Source organism: Pristiophorus japonicus, chromosome 12 (genome assembly GCF_044704955.1).
Source record: "Pristiophorus japonicus isolate sPriJap1 chromosome 12, sPriJap1.hap1, whole genome shotgun sequence".
Taxonomy (NCBI): domain Eukaryota; kingdom Metazoa; phylum Chordata; class Chondrichthyes; family Pristiophoridae; genus Pristiophorus; species Pristiophorus japonicus.
Genome location: NC_091988.1, coordinates 94,484,402 through 94,510,892, shown reverse-complemented (window position 1 = coordinate 94,510,892; position 26,491 = coordinate 94,484,402). Strand labels below are relative to the sequence as shown.

The 26,491-nt window shown below is 50.8% G+C and overlaps 1 protein-coding gene across 1 annotated transcript in view; it reads right to left on the bottom strand.

Moving 5' to 3' along the window:
• grip2b (glutamate receptor interacting protein 2b) overlaps nucleotides 1-26,491 on the bottom strand; it is a gene marked incomplete at its 5' end in the record, with an annotated part of 696,297 nt that overhangs the window by 135,593 nt on the left and 534,213 nt on the right. Inside the window, one exon of the mRNA XM_070895762.1 lies at nucleotides 4,420-4,567. Within this exon, the coding sequence (XP_070751863.1) occupies nucleotides 4,420-4,567 (148 nt within the window). The remainder of the gene's footprint in view (nucleotides 1-4,419; nucleotides 4,568-26,491) is intronic.

Here is a 26,491-nt window from a genome sequence, read left to right as displayed (position 1 = left end):
CAGGGACACTCTGACTCGGATGTAACTGCAGAAGAGAGGCAGGCAGTCGGGCTGAACCTCCTCGACTGCCCGCTGTCTGGACCGGCTGATGGCCCCCTTGGCCATGCCCAGGAGCAGTCCTACAAGGAGGCCTTCCGACCTGCCTGCTCCCCTCCGCACAGGGTGCAAGATTCCAAAATTCATGAAAACCCCCCAGTGTTTGGACTCATTGAAAAGGAAATTCGATTTGGGACTACTAAGCAGAAAATTTGGGATCCTGAAATCTACGAGTTTTAACCAAGTTTGAGATTTTTAAGGTGAATGTTGGGTTTGTGAGAAAAGGGGTGGGTTCAACCTCAAAATGCCAGTTTGGATATTGGAGCTAATCAAGCTGTCTGGGGACATTTGAGTTAATTAAATTGTCTGGGGAACTGTTTACCCTTGAAACCTGCCCCTAGAGGACATTTACATTTCAACAATCGTTCCAAGGAAGTACAGTTTCAAATCCCAGCACAAAAAACCATCCAACACATGCATAATGCTAATCACCTTTCTGGCCTGCATAGAAAGCTGGGACCCAGGCAGACAACTTGACACCAGAAACTAACTTTAACAATCGCAACTCGAAACTCACAGATAATTCCAGCAATTGACAAGAGCTCGTCAGCTTAGAAAAGTCTATCAACGCCAGATTAAAAACATTTAATCAAGTTTCAGTTAGCTGGGCTGCAAAACTTAAACAAAGAACCAAGGTTGATTTGGGGCGCAGATGAGGAAGCCTCCACGGGTATAATTGAGGCCTGTTTTTACGGTCAGGATGGCAGTTTGCTTCTGCACCAGCTTTGTATGCTTCAGACCTGGCAGACTTCAAGATCAGCACACCAGCTTCGTTAACCTGGTTCGTCAGAACATCAACCAAGACAGTATCGCAAGTGACCAGGAGACCAAGCACACCGCGGCAGCAAGAGGCTCATGAAACAACCACCAAGATATTACCAGCAAACAAATTGGTAATATTGAGCCAATGCGACCAACTATTTCAAAACCGAAGTCAACTCGACGAAAACCCAAAGATTCACAAGCTGTTTCCACTCTACAAGCTATCCCTGAGCTACCAATGGCTACTGCTGAAGGAATAAAGTGGGTACTTACCCCATAGATCCAATACGCACCCTATCGCATCAGCGGACACCACCCAACTGAGGAACACACAGAAGAAGTCTTCTCCTACGTTCAGGGTACGGCTAGCAGAATCGACAAAATCCAATGAAGCCCGAAACCGCGTCCCATTGCTGACTGTCAAGGAAGGATTGGTGAGCATAGTCCCTGAGGACCCAGAGCCTAACTTAGTTAGATAGGGGAACTGGGCGGTGGGAGGTAATGTACTGCTGTGTATTCTCTTGTGTTTTAGTAAAGGATTCCCCATTAGAGTGATAAGTTTTCTCTCATTGAAAGTGATAAGTTTTCTCAGTTTTAATAAAAGGTGTATTCATTCTTCTTGAATAAAATCCATACCTTCTTTGTACAAAACGGTTGTCTGCTGCACTTTATCACATCCTAATTAATAAATCCAAGCTCGAGAACCAGGGAGTGGGAGCGACTCGCAACCGCTGTGGGTTGGGAAGGCCAAGCTGACAAATCCAGCATGCCCTACAAGTGTGCCCAAAGATCAGGAGCGTGGGACTGAAGTGCAACCAGAATTTCAGGAGCAGCCCCTTCAGACATTGGAAGAGCAGCTGCAACTTTGCACATTCAAAAAAACTGGAACACGAACTCCTCTAGGCAGCAGAAATTGCAGGCGGCCTGGAAGCCCGTGAACCAACTTAAAAACTTATTGCACTGGACTGCTCCATGCAACACCCTCCAGGCCAAGTCCCCAATAAATAAGGGGAGGACTCCCGCATAGAGAGCACTCCATTGGGGACCGTTGCCTCCTCTGGAAGGCAAGGTGGTATCAACAGCTCTACAACTATTTTGAGTTGTATCAGTAATCAAGTGCCCCCTTGATTTAAAGGGGGGGGAGGGGCATATTCCAGAAAACTTTTCAAGTGCCCTCTTGGTTTTTTTGGGGGTAGCACTAAAAACACAAATTATACAAGTGCCCCCAGGCTAAAAGGGGAGGGGGGGCACTAAAACCGACAAACATTGACAAATTAAACTTTAGACACTAACAGATCAAATTAAAATTTGGTTGCCGGGGCTGATGATGCACTCCAGGCACCCATCTCTCATGGAATGCCGCGAGCGTACCGGTGGACACCGCGTGTTCCATCTCCAGGGACACCCTGGCTCGGATGTAATCGCGGAAGAGAGGCAGGCAGTCGGGCTGAACGACCCCCTCGACCACCTGCTGCCTGGACCGGTTGATGGCCCCCTTGGCCATACCCAGGAGCAGTCCTACAAGGAAGCCTTCCGACCTGCCCGCTCCCCTCCGCACAAGGTGCCCAAAGATCATGAGTGTGGGACTGAAGTGCAACCAGAATTTGAGGAGCAGCCCCTTCAAATATTGGAATAGGGGCTGCAACCTCTAACATTCAATAAAAATGTAGAACACGGGGTATGGTGAGAAAGCAGGAATGGGGTACTGAAGTTGCATGTTCAGCCATGAACTCATTGAATGGCGGTGCAGGCTAGAAGGGACGAATGGCCTACTCCTGCACCTATTTTCTATGTTTCTATGTTTCCTCAAGACAGCAGAAATTACAGGCAGCCTGGGAGCCCGTGAACCGACTTACAAACTTATTGCACGGGACTGCTCCATGCAACACCATCCAGGCCAAGTCCCAAATAAATAAGGGGAGGACTCCCACGTAGAGAGCACTCCATTGGGGACCACTGCCTCCTCCGGAGGGCAAGATGGTGTCAACAGCTCTATAACTATTTTTGTAGAAAACAATCAAGTGCCCCCTGATTAAAGGGGGGGGTTTACACTCCAATACCTTTTCAGGTGCCCCCCTGTTTTTTTTTCCTGAGGGCACCAAAACACAAATTATACAAGTACCCCTTGGCTAAAAGGGGGGGGGGGGCATTAAAACCAACAAACATAAACAAACTAAACTTTTGACGTGGTTCAAATAAAAATTTGGTTGCTGGGGGTGATGATGCACTCCAGTCCCTCCAGCACCCACCTCTTGCGGAAGGCCGCGAGCATACCGGTGGACAACGAGTGCTCCATCTCCAGGGACACCCTGGCTCGGATATAACCGCAGAAGAGAGGCACGCAGTCGGGCTGAACAATCCCCTCGACCGCCCACTGCCTGGACCAGCTGATGGCTCCCTTGGCCTTGCCCAGGAGCAGTCCTACGAGGAGGCCCTCGGACCTGCCCGCCCCCCTCCTCACAGGGTGCCCAAAGATCAGCAGTGTGGGACTGAAGCGTAACCATAATTTGAGGAGCAGCCCCTTCAGATATTGGAATAGGGGCTGCAACCTCGCACATTCCATAAAAACATGGAACACGGACTCCTCCAGACCGCAGAAATTGCAGGCGGCCTGGGAGCCCGTGAACCAACTTAAAAATTTATTGCACGGGACTGCTCCGTGCACCACCCTCCAGGCCAAGTTTCCAATAAATAGAGGGAGGACTCCCGCGTAGAGTGCACTCTGTTGGGGACCCCCACCTCCTCCGAATGACAAGATGATGTCAACAGCTCTACAAAGCTGTGAGCATGCTCACAGGTACGTACATTACACCCCCTACCCGTTGTCCCTCTATTCCCTCTGCCCCATGTATGCATCAAGGCTTAAATGCATCAATGCTACCTGCTTCGACCAGTCCATGTGGCAGTGAGCTCCAGATTCTCAGCACTCGCTGTGGGCCACAGCACACAGGCGGCGCCCCTTTGACATACGTCAACCCCAGCAACAGACCTAGGATCGTCCAGTTCAAACTATCGTTACCTTACCGTTCTGAGTGAACTCACAGTGCAACAAACAAAAATGAAAGACTTGTATTTATATGGCGGCTTTCACGACCAAAGGATGTCCCAAAGCGCTTTACAGCTAATGAAGTACTTTTGAAGTGTACTCACAATTGTAATGTGGGAAACGTGACAGCCAATTTGTGCACAGCAAGCTCCCACAAACAGCAATGCGAGAATGACCAGACAATCTGTTTTAGTGATGTTGATTGAAGGATAAATATAAACCCAGGACACCGTGAAGGGAACTCCCCTGCTCTTCGAAATAGTGCCATGGGATTTTTTACATCCACCCTAGAGGGCAGTCAGGGCCTCGATTTAACAACTCATTTGAAAGATTGCACTGGTGTGTTAGCCTAGATATCTGTGTTCAAGTTCCTGGAGTGGGGCTTGAACCCACAACTTTCCGACTCAGAGGCCAGTGTGCTACCCACTGAGCAAAGGCTGATCAACCCTGAATAACTGAGCCCAGTTTTCCTTATCCGAGATTCCTACTAAAACAGGAAGGCACGAATCGAGTACCTGTCCACGATGCTGGCCGCTTTGATCTTGTCGAGGACGATGACTTGCTTGTTGCGATGTGTCCCGCTGGACAGCGATATTCCTAGCGTGCCGCCTGGGGTTTTGGCGATTTCCACCAGTAAGGGGTCGGAGGCGTTGAGCACGGAATCTGTAAGACAAACCGTCCATCATCATAACTGCAGAGCTGCCTCTCTTAATTTGTCTGTCCAAATCTTTCTCAATGCCCTCCACCCAATCCATCCCACCAACATACAGTTAAACATAAGAATATGCAAGGATCAACAAGGTACAATCACTGGCTTTTAAAGTAATATTGCGTATTGACTCACATCATGCACTTTATTATCCATATATTTTCGCTCGGCCCAGACCCCCCCTCTCTTCACCAACCCCTGCGGCCCCAGACACTATGAATTCAAATGGTGGTCTATTCGGGGTCTTCCGGAGGTTTATATATAGAATAATGGATACCTGGGAGTGAGTTACAGGCTGGAATCTAATTGAGGGGATCAGCTTCGCTGGGCAGGCCACATAGTACGCATGCCAGATACGAGACTCCCTAAGCAAATGCTTTATGTGGAGCTCCTTCATGGTAAACGAGCCAAAGGAGGACAGCGGAAACGTTACAAGGACACCCTCAAAGCCTCCCTGGTAAAGTATGACATCACCACTGACACCTGGGAGACCCTGGCCGCAGACCGCCCGAGGTGGAGAAAGTGCATCTGGGAGGGCGTTGAGCTCTTTGAGTCTCGACGCAAGGAGCATGAAGAGGCTAGGCGCAGGCAGCGGAAGGAGCGCGCGGCAAAGCAGCCCTACCGACCCCTTCCCCCGACAAATGTCTGTCCCACCTGTAACAGGGTCTGTGGCTCTCGTATCGGACTGTTCAGCCACCAAAGAACTCACTTTGGGAGTGGAAGCAAGTCCTCCTCGATTCCGAGGGACTGCCTATGATGATGATGACATAGAATAATGGATACCTGGGTGTGAGTTACAGACTGGAATCTTAAGTTTTAGTTGATTATTTTAACTCTGAGATGGGATTATTATTTTTATGTTGCTGTGCAGTTTATGCTGTTGTTTCTTGAACCTGCTTTAGTTTATTTTCTTCTTGGCGTGGTGGAGGGGGGCCTGTTCCTGTTAATCTGCAGATCTGAAATGTGGCTCATGATATGAGGCTTGAGAGGGTTGGAGTGGAAGCAGCCTCTGAGTGGGAGACACTCGAACATGCGAATGGTGCTTCTGTCTGTGCCTAATCAAGCTCCCTTTAATTAGCATACATTTAATTGACTGCGGCAGAAACCGAAGGGCTTGGCTGCCAGCAACAAATGGAGAGTGCAGCGAGCTGCCCGGGGAGGTGATTGCATCCCTCCCGGAAGCACTTGTCCAAGGCAAGTGTTTCCTGGCAACGGTCCAAAGTCATTAGCCGACAAGTGGCTGGTCATCAGCAGGAGGGCAAGGCACATCATTAGCCCATCACTAAACAATGGTCAAATGGTTATTGAAGATCTTCAATGAAATTGGACATCATTTTGCTTTTTCATATTCTGTGCTTTTATCTACGATAACTGAGCTGACCTCTCATGGCATTGCTTGTGGTTTAGAGCACAGATCTACTGTTCAGCTGCTGAAATAAAGTCTCACATGGCCTGTCCCTTTAACACAACCACCTCTAAAATGCAGCTAATTGACTCTGCTCTGAGGCTACAGATGTTAATTGCGGGTTAGTAAATTGCTTCCAGATTTCAGAATCTAGGTCAGAAGAATTCAGTAAGAAATCACTGCCTTTCGTTTTCTAATTATAAATGTAACTTTCATCTGTAGGAAGATTACAGTAATCTTCATAAATAAGCTAATGCCTTATTGGGGGATGGTATCACACACCAACTGTTGGGGGACAGTATCACTGGCCCAGTGTTGCAGGACAATGAGAACATAAGAACATAAGAAATAGGAGCAGGAGTAGGCCACACGTCCCCTCGGGCCTGCTCCGCCATTTAATACGATCATGGCTGATCCGATCATGGACTCAGGTTCACTTCCCTGCCCGCTCCCCATAACTCCTAATTCCCTTATCGGTTAAGAAACTGTCTATTTCTGTCTTAAATTTATTCAATGACCCAGCTTCCGCAGCTCTCTGAGGCAGCGAATTGCACAGATTTACAACCCTCAGAGAAGAAATTTCTCCTCATCTCAGTTTTAAATGGGCAGACCCTTATTCTAAGATCATGCCCTCTAGTTCTAGTCTCCCCCATCAGTGGAAACATCCTCTCTGCATCCACCTTGTCAAGCCCCCTCATAACCTTATACATTTCAATAAGATCACCTCTCATTCTTCTGAATTCCTATGAGTAGAGGCCCAACCTACTCAGCCTTTCCTCATAAGTCAACCCCCTCATCTGCGGTGTCAACCTAGTGAACCTTCTATGAACTGCCTCCAAAGCAAGTATATCCTTTCTTAAATATGAAAACCAAACCAGTATGCAGTACTCTACGTGTGGCCTCACCAATACCCAGTATAACTGTAGCAAGACTTCCTTGCTTTTATACTCCATCCCCTTTGCGATAAAGGTCAAGATTCCATTGGCCTTCTTGATCACTTGCTGTACCTGCATATGTTTCATGTGTTTCATGCACCAGGATCCCCAGGTCCCACTGTACTGCAGCACTTTGCAATCTTTCTCCATTTAAATAATAACTTACTCTTTGATTTTTTTCTGCCAAAGTGCATAACCTCACACTTTACAGCATTATATACCATCTGCCAAATTTTTGCCCACTCACTTTGCCTGCCTATGTCCCTTTGCAAATTTTTTGTGCCTTCCTCACACATGGCTTTTCCTCCCATCTTTGTATCATCAGCAAACTTGGCTACATTACACTTGGTCCCTTCTTCCAAGTCTTTAATATAGATTGTAAATAGTTGGGGTTCCAGCACTGATCCCTGCGGCACCCCACTGGTTACTGATTGCCAACCCATGAATGAACCATTTATCCCAACTCTCTGTTTTCTGCTCGTTAGCCAATCCTCTATCCATGCTAATATGAACTATTATCTTGTGCAGTAACCTTTTATGTGGCACCTCGTCAAATGCCTTCTGGAAGTCCAAATACACCACGTCCACTGGTTCCCCTTTATCCACCCTGTCCGCTACACCCTCAAAGAACTCCAGCAAATTTGTCAAACATGACTTCCCTTTCATAAATCCATACTGACTCTGCCTGACTGAATTTTGTTTTTCTAAATGTCCTGCTACTGCTTCTTTAATAATGGACTCCAACATTTTCTCAACCACAGATGTTAGGCTAACTGGTCTATAGTTTCCTGCTTTTTGTCTGCCTCCTTTTTTAAATAGGGACGTTACATTTGCAGTTTTCCAATCTGCTGGGGCCTCCCCAGAATCCAGGGAATTTTGGTAAATTACAACCAATGCATCCACAATCCCTGCCGCTACATCGCTTAAGACCCTAGGATGCAAGCCATCAGGTCCAGGGGATTTATCTGCCTTTAATCCCATAATCTTACTGAGTACCACCTCCTTAGTGATTGTGATTGTGTAAGTTCCCCCCACCCCCGCCATAGCCCCTTGACTATCCACTGAGGGAATATTGTTCGTGTCCTCTACCATAAAGACTGATACAAAATATTTGTTCAGAGTCTCTGCCATCTCCATGTTCCCCATTACTAATTCCCTGGTCTCGTCCTCTAAGGGACCAACATTTATTTTAGCCATTCTTTTCATTTTTATATACCTATAGAAACTCTTGCTATCTGTTTTTATATTTTGTGCTAGTTTACTTTCATAGTCTGTCTTCCCTTTCTTAAACATTTTTTTAGTCATTCTTTGCTGGCTTTTAAAAGCTTCCCGATCTTCTGCCCCCCACTAGTTTTGGCCACTTTGTATGACTTTGTTTTTAATTGGATACCGTCCTTTAGTTTCTTTAGTTAGCCATGGATGGCTATGTTTTCTTTTAGACCCCTTCCTCCTCACTGGAATATATTTTTCTTTAGAGTTGTGAAATATCACTTTAAATGTACGCCACTGTTCATCAACCGTCCTACACTTTAATCTATTTTCCCAGTCAACTTTAGCTAACTCTGCCCTCATACATTTGTAGTCTCCTTCATTTAAGCTTAGTACGCTGGCGAGATCCAACTTTCTCACCCTCAATCTGAAGTTGTAATTTAACCATGCAATGATCACTCATTTACTAAGAGATTCTTTATTAACCGTGACTCATTACACAGGACCAGATCAAAGATAGCCTGCCCCATGGTTGGTTCCATTACATACTGCTCAAAGAACATGTCCCTTATACACTTTAAGAACTCTTCCTCAAGGCTACCAGACCAATTTGATTTGTCAATCAATGTGGAGGTTAAAATCACTCATGACTATTGATGTTCCCTTTTCCCAAGCCACCAGTATTTCCTGGTTTATACTCCAACCAATATCACTGGCCCAGTATTGGGGGACAGTATCACTGGCCCAGTGTTGGGGAACAGTATCACTGGCCCATTTTTGGTGTACATTATCACTGGCCCAGTGTTGGGGGACATCATCACTGGCCCGGTATTGTGGACAGTATCACTGGTCCAGTGTTCGGGACAGTGTCACTGGCCCAGTGTTGGGGGACAATATCACTGGCCCAGTGTTGGGGACAGTATCACTGGCCCAGTTTTGGGGAAAGTATCACTGGCCCAGTGCTGGGGGACAGTTTAACTGGCCCAGTGTTAGGGGGCAGTATCAATTGTCCAGTGTTGGGATACAATACCACTGGCCCAGTGTTGGGGGACAGTATCACTGGCCCAATGTTGAGAGGCATTTTCATTCGCCCAGTGTTGGGGGTCAGTATCACTGGCCCAATATTGGGGGACAGTGTCACGGCCCAGTGTTGGGGACAGAATGACTTGCCCAATGTTGGGGACAGTATCCATGGCCGTGTTGGGGGACAGTATCACAGTCCCAATGTTGGGGGACAGTATCACTGACCCAATGTTGGGCGACAGTATCACTGGCCCAGTGTTGAGAGGCATTTTCATTCGCCCAGTGTTGGGGGACAATATCAGTGGCCCAGTGTTGGGGGACAGTATCACTGGCCCGGTGCTGGAGGACAGTATCACAGTCCCAGTATTGGGGGACAGTGTCACTGGCTCAACGTTGGAGGACAGTGTCGCTGACTCAGTTTTGGAGGACAGTATCACTGGCCCAGTGGTGTGGAAAAATATCACTGGCCCAGTGGTGGGGAACAGTCTGACTTGCCCAGTGTTGGGGGACAGTATATCACTGTCCCAGTGCTGTGGGACCGTATCACTAGCCCAGTGTTGAGAGGCATTTTCATTTGGCCAGTATTGGGGACAGTATCACTGGCCCAGTGTTGGGGGACAGAATCATGGGCTTAGTGTTCGGATTGGTATCACTGGCCCAGTTTTGGGGAACAGTCTCACTGTCCCAGGGTTGGGGGACTGTATCACACACTAGTTTGGGGGTACAGTATCACTGGCCCAGTGTTGGGGTACAGTATCACTGGCACAGTGTTGTGATACAGTATCACTGGCCCAATGTTGGGGGATAGTATCAATGGCCCAGTGTTGTGATACAGTATCACTGGCCCAATGTTGGGAGACAGTATTTCTAGCCAGTGTTGGGATACAGTATCACTGGCCCAGTTTGGTGATGCAGTATCTCTGGCCCAGTGTTGGGGAACAATATCACTGGCCCAGTGTTGGGAGACATTATCACTGGCCCAGTGTTGGGGAACAGTCTCACTGGCCCAGTGTTGGTGTACAGGACCACTGGCCCAGTGTTGAGGGGCAGTATCACTGGCCTAGTTTTGGGATACAGTATCACTGGCCCAGTTTTGGGGGTCAGTATCAATGGCCCAGATTTGGGGGACATTATCACTGGCCCAGATTTGGCGGAGTGTATCACTGGCCCAGTTTAGCGGGACAGTATCACTGGCCCAGTGTTGTGATACAGTATCACTGGCCCAATGTTGAGAGACAGTATTTCTAGCCAGTGTTGGGATACAGTATCACTGGCCCAGTTTGGTGATACAGTATCACTGGCCCAGTGTTGGGGAACAATATCACTGGCCCAGTGGTGGGAGACATTATCACTGGCCCAGTGTTGGGGAACAGTCTCACTAGCCCAGTGTTGGGGTACAGGACCACTGGCCCAGTGTTGGGGGGCAGTATCAATGGCCCTGTTTTGGGGAACAGTATCACTGGCCCTGTGTTTGGGTATAGTATCACTGGCCCAGCGTGGGTGGATAGTATCACTGGCCCAGTGTGAGAGGACAGTATCACTGGCCCAGTGTGGGTGGATAGAATCGCTGGCCCAGTGTTGGGGAAAGTATCACTTGTGCAGTGTAGGGGGACAGTATCACTGGCCCAGTGTTGGGATACAGTATCACCGACGCAGTGTCGGGGGACAGTATCACTGGCCCAGTGTGAGGGGACAATATCACTGGCCCAGTTTTGGGGGACAGTATCTCAAGCCCAGATATGGGGGATAGTATCACTGGCCCAGTGTTTGTTGACAGTATAATTGGACCTGTTTCGGGGGACAGTATCCCTGGCCCAATTTTGGTGCACAGTATCACTGGCCCACTGTTGAGCGACATTTTCAGTGGTCCAATGTTGAGCGACATTGTCATTGGCCCAGTGTTGAGGGACAGTATCACTGGTCCAGAGTTGGAGGACAGTATCACTGGCTGAGTTTACGGGGACATTATCACTGGCCCAGCGTTGGGGGCAGAAACACTGGCACAGTTTAGGGGCACATTATCACTGACCCAGTGTTGGGGGGTCAATATCACTGGTCCAGAGTTGTGGGATAGTATCACTGGTCCAGTGTTGGGTTACAGTATCACTGGCCCAGAGTTGGGGGGCAAAGTCACTGGTCCAGTGTTGGGGGCCAGTATCACTGACTCAGTGTTGTGGGATGGTATCACTGGTCCAGTGTTGGGTTACAGTATCACTGGCCCAGAGTTGGGGGACAGTATCACTGGCCCAGTTTTGGGGGACAGTATCGCTGGCCCAGTGTTGGGGGACCTTATTATTGGCCCAGTGTTGGGGGACAGTATTACTGCCCAGTGTGGGGGAACAGTATCACTGGCCCAGTGTGAGGGGACAGAATATTAGGCCCTGTTTTGGGGGACAGTATCATTGGCCCAATGTTGAGGGACAGTATCACTGGGCCATATTTGGTGGACGGTATCACCGGCCCAGTTTAGCGGGACAGTATCACTTACCCAGATTTGGTGGACAGTATCACTGGCCCAGTGTTGGGAGACAATATCACTGGCCCAGTGTTGGGGAACAGTCTCACTGGCCCAGTTTACGGGGACAGGAGCACTGGCCCAGTGTTGGGGGTCAGTATCACTGTCCCAGTTTTTGGACAAGGTATCACTGGCCCAGTTTTGGAGGACAGTATTATGGGCTTAGTGATGGCAGACAGTATCACTGGCCCAGTGTTGAGGCATTTTAATTCGCCCACTTTTGCGGGACAGTATCACTGTCCCAGTATTGTGGGACCGTATCACTGGCCCAGTGTTGAGAGGAATTTTCATTTGCCCAGTATTGGGGACAGTATCACTGGCCCAGTGTTGGGGGACAGTATCATGGGCTTAGTGTTCGGAACTGTATCATTGGCCCAGTGTTGGGGGACAGTATCACTGGCCCAGTGTTGGGGGACAGGATCCTTGGCACAGTGTTGGGGGACAGGATCACTGACCCAGTTTTGGAGGACAGAATCACTGGCCCAGTTTTGGGGAACAACATCACTGGCCCTGTGTTGGGGGACAGTATAAGTAGCCCAGAGTTCGGATAAAGTATCACTGGCCCAGTGGTGGGGAACCGTCTCACTGGCCCAGTATTGGGGTACAGTCTCACTGGCCCAGTGTTGGCGAACAGTCTGACTGACCCAGGGTTGGGCGACAGGATTACAGGCCCAGTGTTCGGATACAGTATCACTGGCCCAGTGTTGGGGGGCATTATCACTGGCTCAGTGTAGGTGGACATTATCACTGGTCCAGTGTTGGGGGACAGTATCAATGCATCAATGTTGGGGTACATTATCTCTTGCCCAGATTTGGGCGACATTATCACTGGCCCAGAGTTGGCGGCGTGTATCACTGGCCCTGTTTAGCGGGACAGTATCACTGGCCCAGTGTTGTGATACAGTATCATTGGCCCAATGTTGGGAGACAGTATTTCTAACCAATGTTGGGATACAGTATCACCGACGCAGTGTAGGGGTACAGTATCACTGGCCCAGTTTACGGGGACAGGAGCACTGGCCCAGTGTTGGGGGTCAGTATCACTGTCCCAGTTTTTGGACAAGGTATCACTGGCCCAGTTTTGGGGGACAGTATTATGGGATTAGTGATGGCGGACAGTATCACTGGCCCAGTGTTGTAAGGCATTTTAATTTGCCCACTTTTGCGGGACAGTATCACTGTCCCAGTATTGTGGGACCGTATCACTGGCCCAGTGTTGAGAGGCATTTTCATTTGCCCAGTATTGGGGACAGTATCACTGGCCCAGTGTTGGGGGACAGGATCCTTGGCACAGTGTTGGGGGATAGGATCACTGACCCAGTTTTGGAGGACAGAATCACTGGCCCAGTGTTGGGGAACAACATCACTGGCCCTGTGTTGGGGGACAGTATAAGTAGCCCAGAGTTCGGATACAGTATCACTGGCCCAGTGGTGGGGAACCGTCTCACTGGCCCAGTGTTGGCGAACAGTCTGACTGACCCAGAGTTGGGCGACAGGATTACAGGCCCAGTGTTCGGATACAGTATCATTGGCCCAGTGTTGGGGGGCATTATCACTGGCTCAGTGTAGGTGGACATTATCACTGGTCCAGTGTTGGGGGACAGTATCACTGCATCAATGTTGGGGTACATTATCTCTTGCCCAGATTTGGGCGACATTATCACTGGCCCAGAGTTGGCAGCATGTATCACTGGCCCTGTTTAGCGGGACAGTATCACTGGCCCAGTGTTGTGATACAGTATCATTGGCCCAATGTTGGGAGACAGTATTTCTAGGCAGTGTTGGGATACAGTATCACCGACACAGTGTAGGGGGACAGTATCACTGGCCCAGTGTGAGGGGACAGTATCACTGGCCCAGTTTTGGGGGACAGTATCTCAAGCCCAAATATGGGGTATAGTATCACTGGCCCAGTGTTTGTTGACAGTATAATTGGACCTGTTTTGGGGGACAGTATCCCTGGCCCAGTTTTGGTGCACAGTATCACTGGCCCACTGTTGAGCGACATTTTCATTGGTCCAATTTTGAGCGACATTGTCATTGGCCCAGTGTTGAGGGACAGTATCACTGGCCCAGAGTTGGAGGACAGTATCACTGGCCGAGTTTACAGGGACATTATCACTGACCCAGCATTGGGGGTCAATATCACTGGCCCAGAGTTGGGGGAGAGTATCACTGGCCCAGTGTTGCGTTACAGTATCACTGGCCCAGAGTTGAGGGACAAAGTCACTGGTCCAGTGTTGGGGGCCGGTATCACTGGCTCAGTGTTGTGGGACAGTATCACTGGCCCAGTTTTGTGGGACAGTATCACTAGCTAAGTGCTGAGCAACATTTTCATTGGCCCTATGTTGAGGCACAGTATCACTGGCCCAGTGTTGAGCGAAATGTTCATTGGCCCAGTGTTAAGCGACATTTTCATTGGTGGACAGTATCACTGGCCCAGTTTACGGGGACATTATCACTGGCCCAGTGTTGGGGGACAGAATCTCTGGCACAGTTTAGGGAGACATTATCACTGGCCCAGTGTTGGGGGTCAGTATCACTGGTCTAGGGTTGGGGGATATTAACACTGGCCCAGTGTTGTGGTACAGTTTCACTGGCTCAGTGTTGGCGGACAGTATCACGGGCCAGTTTTGGGGGAGAATATCTCTGGCTCTGTGTTGGGGGTCAGTCTCAGTGGCCCAATGTGGGGGACAGGCTGACTGGCCCAGTGTTGGGGGACCTTATTACTCGCCCAGTGTTGGGGGACAGTATCACTGGCCCAGTGTTGGGGATATTATTACTGTTCCAGTTGGGGGACAGTATCTCAGGCCCTGTTTTGGGGTACAGTATACCTGGCCCAGTTTTGGGGGACAGTATAACTGACCCAGTGTTGGGGGACAGCATCACTGGACCAGTGTTGGAGGACAGTATCAATGGCCTTGTGTTGGAGGACAGTGTCACTGACCCAGAGATGTTATACACTATCATTGGCCTAATGTTGGCAAACAGTATCACTGGCCAAATGTTGGGGGACAATATCACTGGACCAGTTTGGGGAGACAGTATCACTGGCCCTGTGTGAGGGGATAGTATCATTGGCCCAGTGTCGTGATACAGTATCACTGGCCCAGTGTAGGGAGTCTGTATCACTGGTCCACTGTTGTGATACAGTATCACTAGCTCAGTGTGAGGGGATAGTATCACTGGCCCAATGTTGGGGGACAGTATCACTGGCCCAGGGTTGGTGGACATTATCACTGGCCCAGTGTTGGGGGAAATTATCACAGTTCCAGTGTCCGGGGACTGTGTCAATGGCCCGGTGTTGGGGGCGTTATCACTGGCCCAGTGTTGGTGGCCATTATCACAGTTCCAGTGTTGGGGGACAGTGTCACTGGCCCAGTGTTGGGAGATATTATCACTGGTCGAGTGTTGGGGGACAGTATCACTGGTCCAGTTTTGGGGCACCATATCACTGGCCCAGTGTTGGGGCACAATATAACTGGCCCAGTGCTGGGGGGCAGTAACACTAGCCCAGAATTGGGATACAGTATCACTGGTCCAGTGTGGGGGGATAGTATCACTGGCCCAGTGTGAGGGGATAGTATTACTGGCCCAGTGTTGGGATACAGTATCACTGGTCCAGTGTTGGGGGACAGTATCTCTGGCTCAGTGTTCGGATACTGTATCACTGGCCTTGTTTTGGGTGGCAGTATCACTGGCCCTGTGTTGGAATCAGAATCACTGGCCCTGTGTTGGGAAACAGTATCACTGTCCCCCATGCTGGGGAACCGTATCACTGGCCCAGTGTGGGGGGATTGTCTCACTGGCCCAGTGTGAGGGGATAGTATCACTGGCCCAGTGTTGGGATACAGTATCACTGGCGCAGTTTAGGGGGACAGTATCAATTGCCCACTGTTGGGATATTGTATCACTGGCCCAGTGTGAGGGGACAGTATCACTGGCCCAGTGTGAGGGGACAGTATCACTGGCCCAATTTTGGGGTACAGGAGCGCAAGCCCAGTTTTGGGGGATAGTATCACTGGCCCAGTTTTGGAGGACAGAATTTCTGGCCCAGTTTACAGGGACATTATCACTGGTCCAGTGTTGGGGAACAGTATCACTGGCCCTGCGTTGGGGGCGGTATCATTGACCCAGAGTTTGGATATAGTCTCACTGGCCCAGTGTTGGGGGACAGTGTCACTGGCCCTGTGTTGGTGAATAGTCTCACTGGCCCAATGTTGAGGAACAGGATCAGTGGCCCAGTGTTCGGATACAGTATCACTGGCCCAGTGTTTGGAGACAGGATCACTGGCCCAGTGTTGGGGGACTGAATCACTGACCCAATGTTGGGGGGCAGTATCATTGGCCCAGTGTTGAGAGGCATTTTCATTCGCCCAGTGTTGGGGGACATTATAACTGGCCCAGTGTTGGGGGATGGGATCACTGGCCAAGTACTGGGGACAGAATCACTGGCCCAGTGTTGGGGGACAGGATCCCTGGCCCAGTGTTGTGGACAGGACCCTGGCCCAGTCTTGAGGGACAGGATCACTGACCAGTTTTGGAGGATAGTATGACTGCCCCAGTGTTGGGGAACAATATCACTGGCCCGGTGTTGGGGGACAGTATCACTAGCCCAGAGTTCGGATACAGTATAACTGGCCCAGTGGTGGGGAACAGTCTCACTGGCCCAGTGCTGGGGGACAGTCTCACTAGCCCAGTGTTGGTGAACAGTCTGACTGGCCCAGTATTGGGGGACAGGATTACAAGCCCAGTTTTCGGATACAGTATCACCGACCCAGTGTCGGGGGACAGGATCACTGGCCCAGTGTTGGGTGACAGTATCACTGGTCCAGTGTTGGGTGACAGTGTCACTGGTCCAGTGTTGGGGGACAGTATCACTGGCCCTGTGTTAGGGGACGGTGTCACTGGTTCAATGTTCGGGGACCTTATCACTGGCCCTGTGTTGGAGGTCATTCTCACTGGCCCAGTGTAGGGGGACATTATCACTGGCCCAGTTTAGGTGGACATTATCAGTAGCCCAGAGTTCGGGTACAGTATCAATGGTCCAGTGGTGGGGAACCATCTCACTGGCCCAATGTTGGGGCACAGTCTCACCGGCCAAGTGTTGGTGAACAGATTGACTGGCTCAGTGTTGGGGGACAGGATTACAGGCCCAGTGTTTGGATACAGTATCACTGGCCCAGTGTTGGGGGACATTATCACTGGTCCAATGTAGGTGGACATTAGCACTGGTCCAGTGTTGTGGGACAGTATCACTGCCCCAATGTTGGGGTACAGTATCACTTGCCCGGATTTGGGGGACATTATCACTGGCCCAGTGTTGGGGGAGAGTATAATGGGCTTACTGTTGGCGGACAGTATCACTGGCCAAGTGCTGTGAGACATTTTCATTCGCCCACTTTTGCGAGACAGTATCACTGTCCAGTGTTTAGGGACAGTATCACTGGCCCAGTGTTGAGAGGCATTGTCATTCATCCAATATTGGGGACAGAATCACAGGCCAAATGTTGGGGGACAGTATAACGGGCATAGTTTTCGCGACAGTATCACTGGCCCAATGTTGGGGACAGTATCACTAGCCCATGTTGGGGACAGTATCTCTGGTTCAGTGTTGGGGTCCATTATCACTGGCCCAGTGTTGGGGGACAGAAACACTGACCCAGGGTTGGGGAACAGTATCGCACACCAGTTTTGGGGTACAGTATCATGGCCCAGTTTTGGTGGACAGTATCACTGGCCCAGTGTTGGGGGACAGTATCACTGGCCCAGTGTTGGGGGACAGTCTCACTGGCACAGTGTTGGGGGACAGTAGCACTGGCCCAGTGTTGGGGGACAGTATCACTGGCCCAGTGTTGGGGGGCATTTTCATTCACCCAGTGTTGGTGTCAGTATCACTGGCCCAGTGTTGGGGGACAGTCTCACTGGCACAGTGTTGGGGGGCAGTAGCACCGGCCCAGTGTTGGCGGACAGTCTCACTAGCCCAGTATTGGAGGACAGAATCACTGGCCCAGTGTTGGGGAACAACATCACTGGCCCTGTGTTGGGAGACAGTATCAGCAGCCCAGAGTTCGGATACAGTATCACTGGCCAAGTGGTGGGGAACCGTCTCACTGGCCCAGTGTTGGGGCACAGTCTCACCGGCCCAGTGTTGGTGAACAGTTTGTTTGGCCCAGTGTTGGGGGACATTATCACAGGCCCAGTGTAGGTGGACATTATCACTGGTCCAGTGTTGAGGGACTGTATCACTGCCCCAATGTTGGGGTACTGTATCACTTGCCCAGATTTGGGAGACATTATCACTGGCCCAGAGTTGGCGGAGTGTATCACTGGCCCAGTTTAGTTGGACAGTATCACTGGCCGAGTGTTATGATACAGTATCACTGGCCCAGTGTTGGGAGGCAGTATTTCTAGTCAGTGTTGGGATACAGTCTCACTGGCCCAGTGTTGGGGGACAGGACCAATTGCCCACTGTTGGGGAACAGTATCACTGGCCCCATGTTGCTGGGGCAGTATCTTTGGCGCAGTGTTGAGAGGCAATTTCATTTGCCCAGTGTTGGAGACAGTGTCACTGGCCTAGTGTTGGAGGACAGTATCTCTGACCCAGTTTTGGTGGACAGTATCACTGGCCCAGTGTTGGAGGACAGTATCAGTGGCCCAGTGTTGGGGACAGTATCACTTAGCCAGATTTGGTGGACAGTATTACTGGCCCAGTTTTGTGATACACTATCACTGGCCCAGTGTTGGGAGACATTATCACTGGCCCAGTGTTGGAGGAGAGTATCATGGGCTTGGTGTTGGCGGACAGTATCACTGTCACAGTTTTGAGAGGCATTTTCATTCACCCACTTTTGCTGAACAGTATCACTATCCCAGTGTTGGGGGACAGTACCACTGGCCCAGTGTTGAGAGGCATTTTCATTCGCCCAATATTGGGGACGGGATCACTGGCCTAATGTTGGGGGACACTATCATGGGCTTAGTGTTCGGGACAGTATCACTGACCCAATTTCGGGGACAGTATCACTGGCCCAATGTTGGGGACAGTATCTCTGACCAATGTTGTGGTGCATTATTAGTGGCCCAGTTTTGGGGGACAGAAAAACTGACCCAGGGTTGGGGACTGTATCGCACATCAGTTTTGTGGTACAGTATCACTGGCCCAGTTTTGGTGGACAGTATCACTGGCCCAGTTTTGGGGGACAGTATCATTGGCACAGTGTTGGGGAACAGTCTCACTGGCACAGCGTTGGGGGTCAGTATCACTGGCGCAGTGTTGAGAGGCATTTTCATTCGGCAGTTTTTGGGACAGTATCACTGGCCCAGTGTTGGGGGACAGTGTCACTGGCCCAGTGTTGGGGGACAGGACCACTGGCTCAGTGTTGGATAACAGTATCGCTGGTCCTGCATTGGGCGCGGTATCATTGGCCCTGAGTTTAGATACAGCCTCACTGGCCCAGTGATGGGGGACAATGTCATTGGCCCTGTGTTGGTGAATAGTCTCACTGGCCCAATGTTGAGGAACAGTATCACTGGTCCAGTGTTCGGATACAGTATCACTGGCCCAGTGTTGGGGGACATTATCACTGGCCCAGTGTAGGTGGACATTATCACTGGTCCAGTGTTGGGGGACAGTATCACTGCCCCAATGTTGGGGTACAGTATCACATGCCCAGATTTGGGGTACATTATCACTGGCCCAGAGTTGGCGGAGTGTATCACTGGCCCAGTTTAGCGGGACCGTATCACTGGCCCAGTGTTGTGATACTGTATCACTGGCCCAGTGTTGGGAGGCATTATTTCTAGTCAGTGTTGGGATACAGCATCACTGGCCCAGTTTTGGAGAACAGTCTCACTGGCCCAGTGTTGGGGGACAGGACCACTTGCCCAGTGTTGGGTAACAGTATCACTGGCCCCATGTTGGGGGGCGGTATCTTTGGCCCAGTGTTGAGAGGCAATTTCATTTGCCCAGTGTTGGAGACAGTGTCACTGGCCTAGTGTTGGGGTACAGTATTACTGGCCCAGTTTTGTGATACACTATCACTGGCCCAGTGTTGGGAGACATTATCACTGGCTCAGTTTTGGAGGAGAGTATCATGGGCTTAGTGTTGGTGGACAGTATCACTGGCACAGTTTTGAGAGACATTTTCATTCACCCACTTTTGCGGAACAGTATCACTATCCCAGTGTTGGGGGACAGTACCACTGGCCCAGTGTTGAGAGGCATTTTCATTCACCCAATATTGGGGACGGTATCACTGGCCTAATGTTGGGGGACAATATCATGGGCTTCGTGTTCGGGACAGTATCACTGGCCCAATTTCGGGGAAAGTATCACTGGCCCAATGTTGGAGACAGTATCTCTGGCCGAGTGTTGGGGTGCATTATCACTGGCCCAGTGTTGGGGGACAGAAAAACTGACCCAGGGTTGGGGGACTGTATCGCACATCAGTTTTGTGGTACAGTATCACTGGCCCAGTTTTGGTGGACAGTATCACTGGCCCAGTGTTGGGGGACCGTATCACTGGCACAATGTTGGGGAACAGTCTCACTGGCCCTATGTTGGGGGACAGTATCACTGGCGCAGTGTTGAGAGGCATTTTCATTCGCCAGTATTGGGGACAGTCTCACTGGCCCAGTGTTGGAGGACAGGACCACTGGTTCAGTGTTGGGTAACAGTATCGCTGGTCCTGCATTGGGCGCGGTATTATTGGCCCTGAGTTTAGATACAGCCTCACTGGCCCAGTGATGGGGGACAGTGTCACTGGCCCTTTGTTGGTGAATAGTCTCACTGGCCCAATGTTGAGGAACAGTATCACTGGTCCAGTGTTCGGATACAGTATCACTGGCCCAGTGTTTGGGGACAGGATCAATGGCCCAATGTTGGGGGACAGAATCACTGGTCCAATGTTGGGGGATAGTATCACAGTTCCAGTTTTGGGATACAGTATCACTGGTCCAGTGTTGGGGGGCAGAATCATGTGCTTTGTGTTGGCGGACGGTATCACTGGCTCAGTTTTGTGCGGCATTTTCATTCGCCCACTTTTGCGGGACAGTATCACTGTCCCAGTGTTTTGGGACAGTATCATTGGGCCTGAGTTGACGGACATTTTCATTCGCCCAGTATTGGGGACAGTATCACTGGCCAAGTGTTGGGGGACAGTATCATGGGCTTTGTGTTCGGGACAGGATCGCTGGCCCAATGTTGGGGACAGTATCACTGGCCCAATGTAGGGGACAGTATCTCTGGCCCAGTGTTGGGGTGCATTATCACTGGCCCAGTGTTGGGAGACAGAAACACTGTCCCAGGATTGGGGGACTGTATCGCACACAAGTTTTGGGGTACAGTATCAGTGGCCCAGTGTTGGGAGACAGTGTCACTGGCCCTGTGTTGGTGAATAGTCTCACTGGCCCAGTGTTGGGGGGCAGTCTCACTGGGCCAGTGTTGGGGGACAGTATCACAGGCCCAGTGTTGGGGAACAGTATCACTGGCCCTGCGTTGGCAGCGGTATCACTGGCCCAGAGTTTGTATACAGTTTTCACTGGCCCAGTGTTGGGGAACAGTGTTACTGGGCCTATACTGGTGAATAGTCTCACTGGCCCAGTGTTGAGGAACATTATCACGGGTCCAGTGTTCAGATTCAGTATCACTGACCCAATGTTGGGGCATAGTATCACTGGCCCAGTGTTGAGAGGCATTTTCATTCATCCAGTGTTGGGGTCAGTATCACTGGCCTAGTGTTGCGAGACAGTATCACTGGCCCAGTATTGGGGACAGTATCACTGACCCAGTGTTGGAGACAGGATCCCTGCCCAGTGTTGGGCGACAGGATCACTGACACAGTTTTGGAGGACAGAATCACTGGCCCTGTGTTGGGGAACAACATCACTGGCCGTGTATTGGGGGACAGTTTCAGTAGCCCAGAGTTCGGGTACAGTATCAATGGCCCAGTGGTGGGGAACCGTCTCACTGGCCCAGTGTTGGGGCACAGTCTCACCGGCCAAGTGTTGGTGAACAGTCTGACTGGCCCAGTGTTGGGGGACATTATCACTGGCCCAGTGTAGGCGGACATAATCACTGGTCCAGTGTTGGGGGACAGTATCACTGCCCCAATGTTGGGGTACAGTATCACTTGCCCGGATTTGGGGGACATTATCACTGGCCCAGAGTTGGCGGAGTGTATCACTGGCCCAGTTTAGCGGGTCAGTATCACTGGCCCAGTGTTGTGATACAGTATCACTGGCCCAGTGTTGAGAGGCAGTATTTCTAGTCAGTGTTGGGATACAGTATCACTGGCCCAGTTTTGGAGAACAGTCTCACGGCCCAGTGTTGGGGGACAGGACCACTTGCCTAGTGTTGGGGAACAGTATCACTGGCCCCATGTTGGGGGGGTGCGGTATCTTTGGCCCAGTGTTGAGAGGCAATTTCATTTGCCCAATGTTGGAGACAGTGTCACTGGCCTAGTGTTGGAGGACAGTATCTCTGACCCAGTTTTGGTGGACAGTATCACTGGCCCAGTGTTGGGGTGCAGTATCACTGGCCCACTGTTGGGGAACAATATCACTGGCCCTGTTTTGGGGGACAGTATCACTAGCCCAGATTTCGAATACAGTATCACTGGCCCAGTGGTGGGGAATCGTCTCACTGGCCCAGTGTTGGGGACAGTATCACTTAGCCAGATTTGGTGGACAGTATTACTGGCCCATTTTTGTGATACACTATCACTGGTCCAGTGTTGGGAGACATTATCACTGGCCCAGTGTTGGAGGAGAGTATCATGGGCTTAGTTTTGGCGGACAGTATCACTGTCACAGTTTTGAGAGGCATTTTCATTTTTGCTGAACAGTATCACTATCCCAGTGTTGGGGGACAGTACCACTGGCCCAGTGTTGAGAGGCATTTTCATTCGCCCAATATTGGGGACGGGATCACTGGCCTTATGTTGGGGGACAATATCATGGGCTTAGTGTTCGGGACAGTATCACTGGCCCAATTTCGAGGACAGTATCACTGGCCCAATGTTGGGGACAGTATCTCTGACCAATGTTGTGGTGCATTATCAGTGGCCCAGTTTTGGGTGACAGGAAAACTGACCCAGGGTTGGGGACTGTATCGCACATCAGTTTTGTGGTACAGTATCACTGGCCCAGTTTTGGTGGACAGTATCACTGGCCCAGTTTTGGGGGACAGTATCACTGGCACAGTGTTGGGGAACAGTCTCACTGGCACAGTATTGGGGGTCAGTATCACTGGCACAGTGTTAAGAGGCATTTTCATTCGCCAGTTTTGGGGACAGTATCACTGGCCCAATGTTGGGGGACAGTTTCACTGGCCCAGTGTTGGGGGACAGGACCACTGGCTCAGTGTTGGATTACAGTATCGCTGGTCCTGCATTGGGCGCGGTATCATTGGCCCTGAGTTTAGATACAGCCTCATTAGCCCAGTGATGGGGCACAACGTCACTGGCCCTGTGTTGGTGAATAGTCTCACTGGCCCAATGTTGAAGAACAGTATGACTGGTCCAGTGTTCGGATACAGTATCACTGGTCCAGTGTTGGCGGACATTATCACTGGCCCAGTGTAGGTGGACATTATCACTGGTCCAGTGTTGGGGGACAGTATCACTGACCCAATGTTGGCGTACAGTATCACTTGCCCAGATTTGGGGGACATTATCACTGGCCCAGAGTTGGCGGAGTGTATCACTGGCCCAGTTTAGCGGGGCAGTATCACTGGCCCAGTGTTGTGATACTGTATCACTGGCCCAGTGTTGGGAGGCATTATTTCTAGTCAGTGTTGGGATACAGTATCACTGGCCCAGTTTTGGAGAACAGTCTCACGGCCCAGTGTTGGGGGACAGGACCACTTGCCCAGTGTTGGGGAACAGTATCACTGGCCCCATGTTGGGGGGGGGCGGTATCTTTGGCCCAGTGTTGAGAGGCAATTTCATTTGCCCAGTGTTGGAGACAGTGTCACTGGCCTAGTGTTGGAGGACAGTATCTCTGACCCAGTTTTGGTGGACAGTATCACTGGCCCAGTGTTGGGGTGCAGTATCACTGGCCCACTGTTGGGGAACAATATCACTGGCCCTGTTTTGGGGGACAGTATCACTAGCCCAGATTTCGAATACAGTATCACTGGCCCAGTGGTGGGGAATCGTCTCACTGGCCCAGTGTTGGGGACAGTATCACTTGGCCAGATTTGGTGGACAGTATTACTGGCCCATTTTTGTGATACACTATCACTGGTCCAGTGTTGGGAGACATTATCACTGGCCCAGTGTTGGAGGAGAGTATCATGGGCTTAGTTTTGGCGGACAGTATCACTGTCACAGTTTTGAGAGGCATTTTCATTTTTGCTGAACAGTATCATTATCCCAGTGTTGGGGGACAGTACCACTGGCCCAGTGTTGAGAGGCATTTTCATTCGCCCAATATTGGGGACGGGATCACTGGCCTTATGTTGGGGGACAATATCATGGGCTTAGTGTTCGGGACAGTATCACTGGCCCAATTTCGAGGACAGTATCACTGGCCCAATGTTGGGGACAGTATCTCTGACCAATGTTGTGGTGCATTATCAGTGGCCCAGTTTTGGGTGACAGGAAAACTGACCCAGGGTTGGGGACTGTATCGCACATCAGTTTTGTGGTACAGTATCACTGGCCCAGTTTTGGTGGACAGTATCACTGGCCCAGTTTTGGGGGACAGTATCACTGGCACAGTGTTGGGGAACAGTCTCACTGGCACAGTATTGGGGGTCAGTATCACTGGCACAGTGTTAAGAGGCATTTTGATTCGCCAGTTTTGGGGACAGTATCACTGGCCCAATGTTGGGGGACAGTTTCACTGGCCCAGTGTTGGGGGACAGGACCACTGGCTCAGTGTTGGATTACAGTATCGCTGGTCCTGCATTGGGCGCGGTATCATTGGCCCTGAGTTTAGATACAGCCTCACTAGCCCAGTGATGGGGCACAACGTCACTGGCCCTGTGTTGGTGAATAGTCTCACTGGCCCAATGTTGAAGAACAGTATGACTGGTCCAGTGTTCGGATACAGTATCACTGGTCCAGTGTTGGCGGACATTATCACTGGCCCAGTGTAGGTGGACATTATCACTGGTCCAGTGTTGGGGGACAGTATCACTGCCCCAATGTTGGCGTACAGTATCACTTGCCCAGATTTGGGGGACATTATCACTGGCCCAGAGTTGGCGGAGTGTATCACTGGCCCAGTTTAGCGGGGCAGTATCACTGGCCCAGTGTTGTGATACTGTATCACTGGCCCAGTGTTGGGAGGCATTATTTCTAGTCAGTGTTGGGATACAGTATCACTGGCCCAGTTTTGGAGAACAGTCTCACGGCCCAGTGTTGGGGGACAGGACCACTTGCCCAGTGTTGGGGAACAGTATCACTGGCCCCATGTTGGGGGGGGGGCGGTATCTTTGGCCCAGTGTTGAGAGGCAATTTCATTTGCCCAGTGTTGGAGACAGTGTCACTGGCCTAGTGTTGGAGGACAGTATCTCTGACCCAGTTTTGGTGGACAGTATCTCTGGCCCAGTGTTGGGGTGTATTATCACTGGCCCACTGTTGGGGGACAATATCACTGGCCATGTCTTGGGGGACAGTATCACTAGCCCAGAGTTAGAATACAGTATCACTGTCCAAGTGGTGGGGAACTGTCTCACTGGCCCAGTGTTGGGGCACTGTCTCACCGGCCAAGTGTTGGTGAACAGTCTGCCTGGCCCAGTGTTGGGGGACAGGATTACAGGCCCAGTGTTCGGATACAGTATCACTGGCCCAGTGTTGGGGGACATTATCACTGGCCCAGTGTTGGGAGACAGTAATCTAGCTAGTGTTGGGGTACTGTATCACTGGCCCAGTGTTGGGGGAGAGTATAATGGGCTTACTGTTGGCGGACAGTATCACTGGCCGAATGTTGGGGACAGTATCTCTGGCCCAATGTTGGGGACAGTATCTCTGGCCCAGTGGCGGGGTGCATTATCACTGGCCCAGTGTTGGGGAACAATATCACTGGCCCAGTGTTGGGGGACATTATCACTAGCTCAGAGTTCGAATACAGTATCACTGGCCCAGTGGTGGGGAACCGTCTCACTGGCCCAGTGTTGGGGCACAGTCTCACCGGCCAAGTGTTGGTGAACAGTCTGACTGGCCCAGTGTTGGGGGACAGGATTATAGGCCCAGTGTTCGGATACAGTATCACTGGCCCAGTGTTGGGGGACATTATCACTGGCACAGTGTATGCGGACATAACCACTGGCCCAGTTTAGCGGGACAGTATCACTGGCCCAGTGTTCTGATACAGTATCACTGGCCCAGTGTTGGGAGGCAGTATTTCTAGTCAGTGTTGGGATACAGTATCACTGGCCCAGTTTTGGAGAACAGTCTCACTGGCCCAGTTTTGGGGGACAGGACCACTTGCCCAGTGTTGGGGAATAGTATCACTGGCCCCATGCTGGGGGGGCGGTATCTTTGGCCCAGTGTTGAGAGGCAATTTCATTTGCCCAATGTTGGAGATAGTGTCACTGGCCTAGTTTTGGAGGAGAGTATCTCTGACCCCGTTTTGGTGCACAGTATCACTGGCCCAGTGTTGGGGGACAGTATCAGTGGCCCAGTGTTGGGGGACAGTATCACTGGCCCAAATTTAGTTGACAGTATCACTGGCCCAGTGTTGGGGGAGAGTATAATGGGCTTACTGTTGGCAGACAGTATCACTGGCCCAATGTTGGGGACAGTATCTCTGCCTCAATGTTGGGGACAGTATCTCTGGC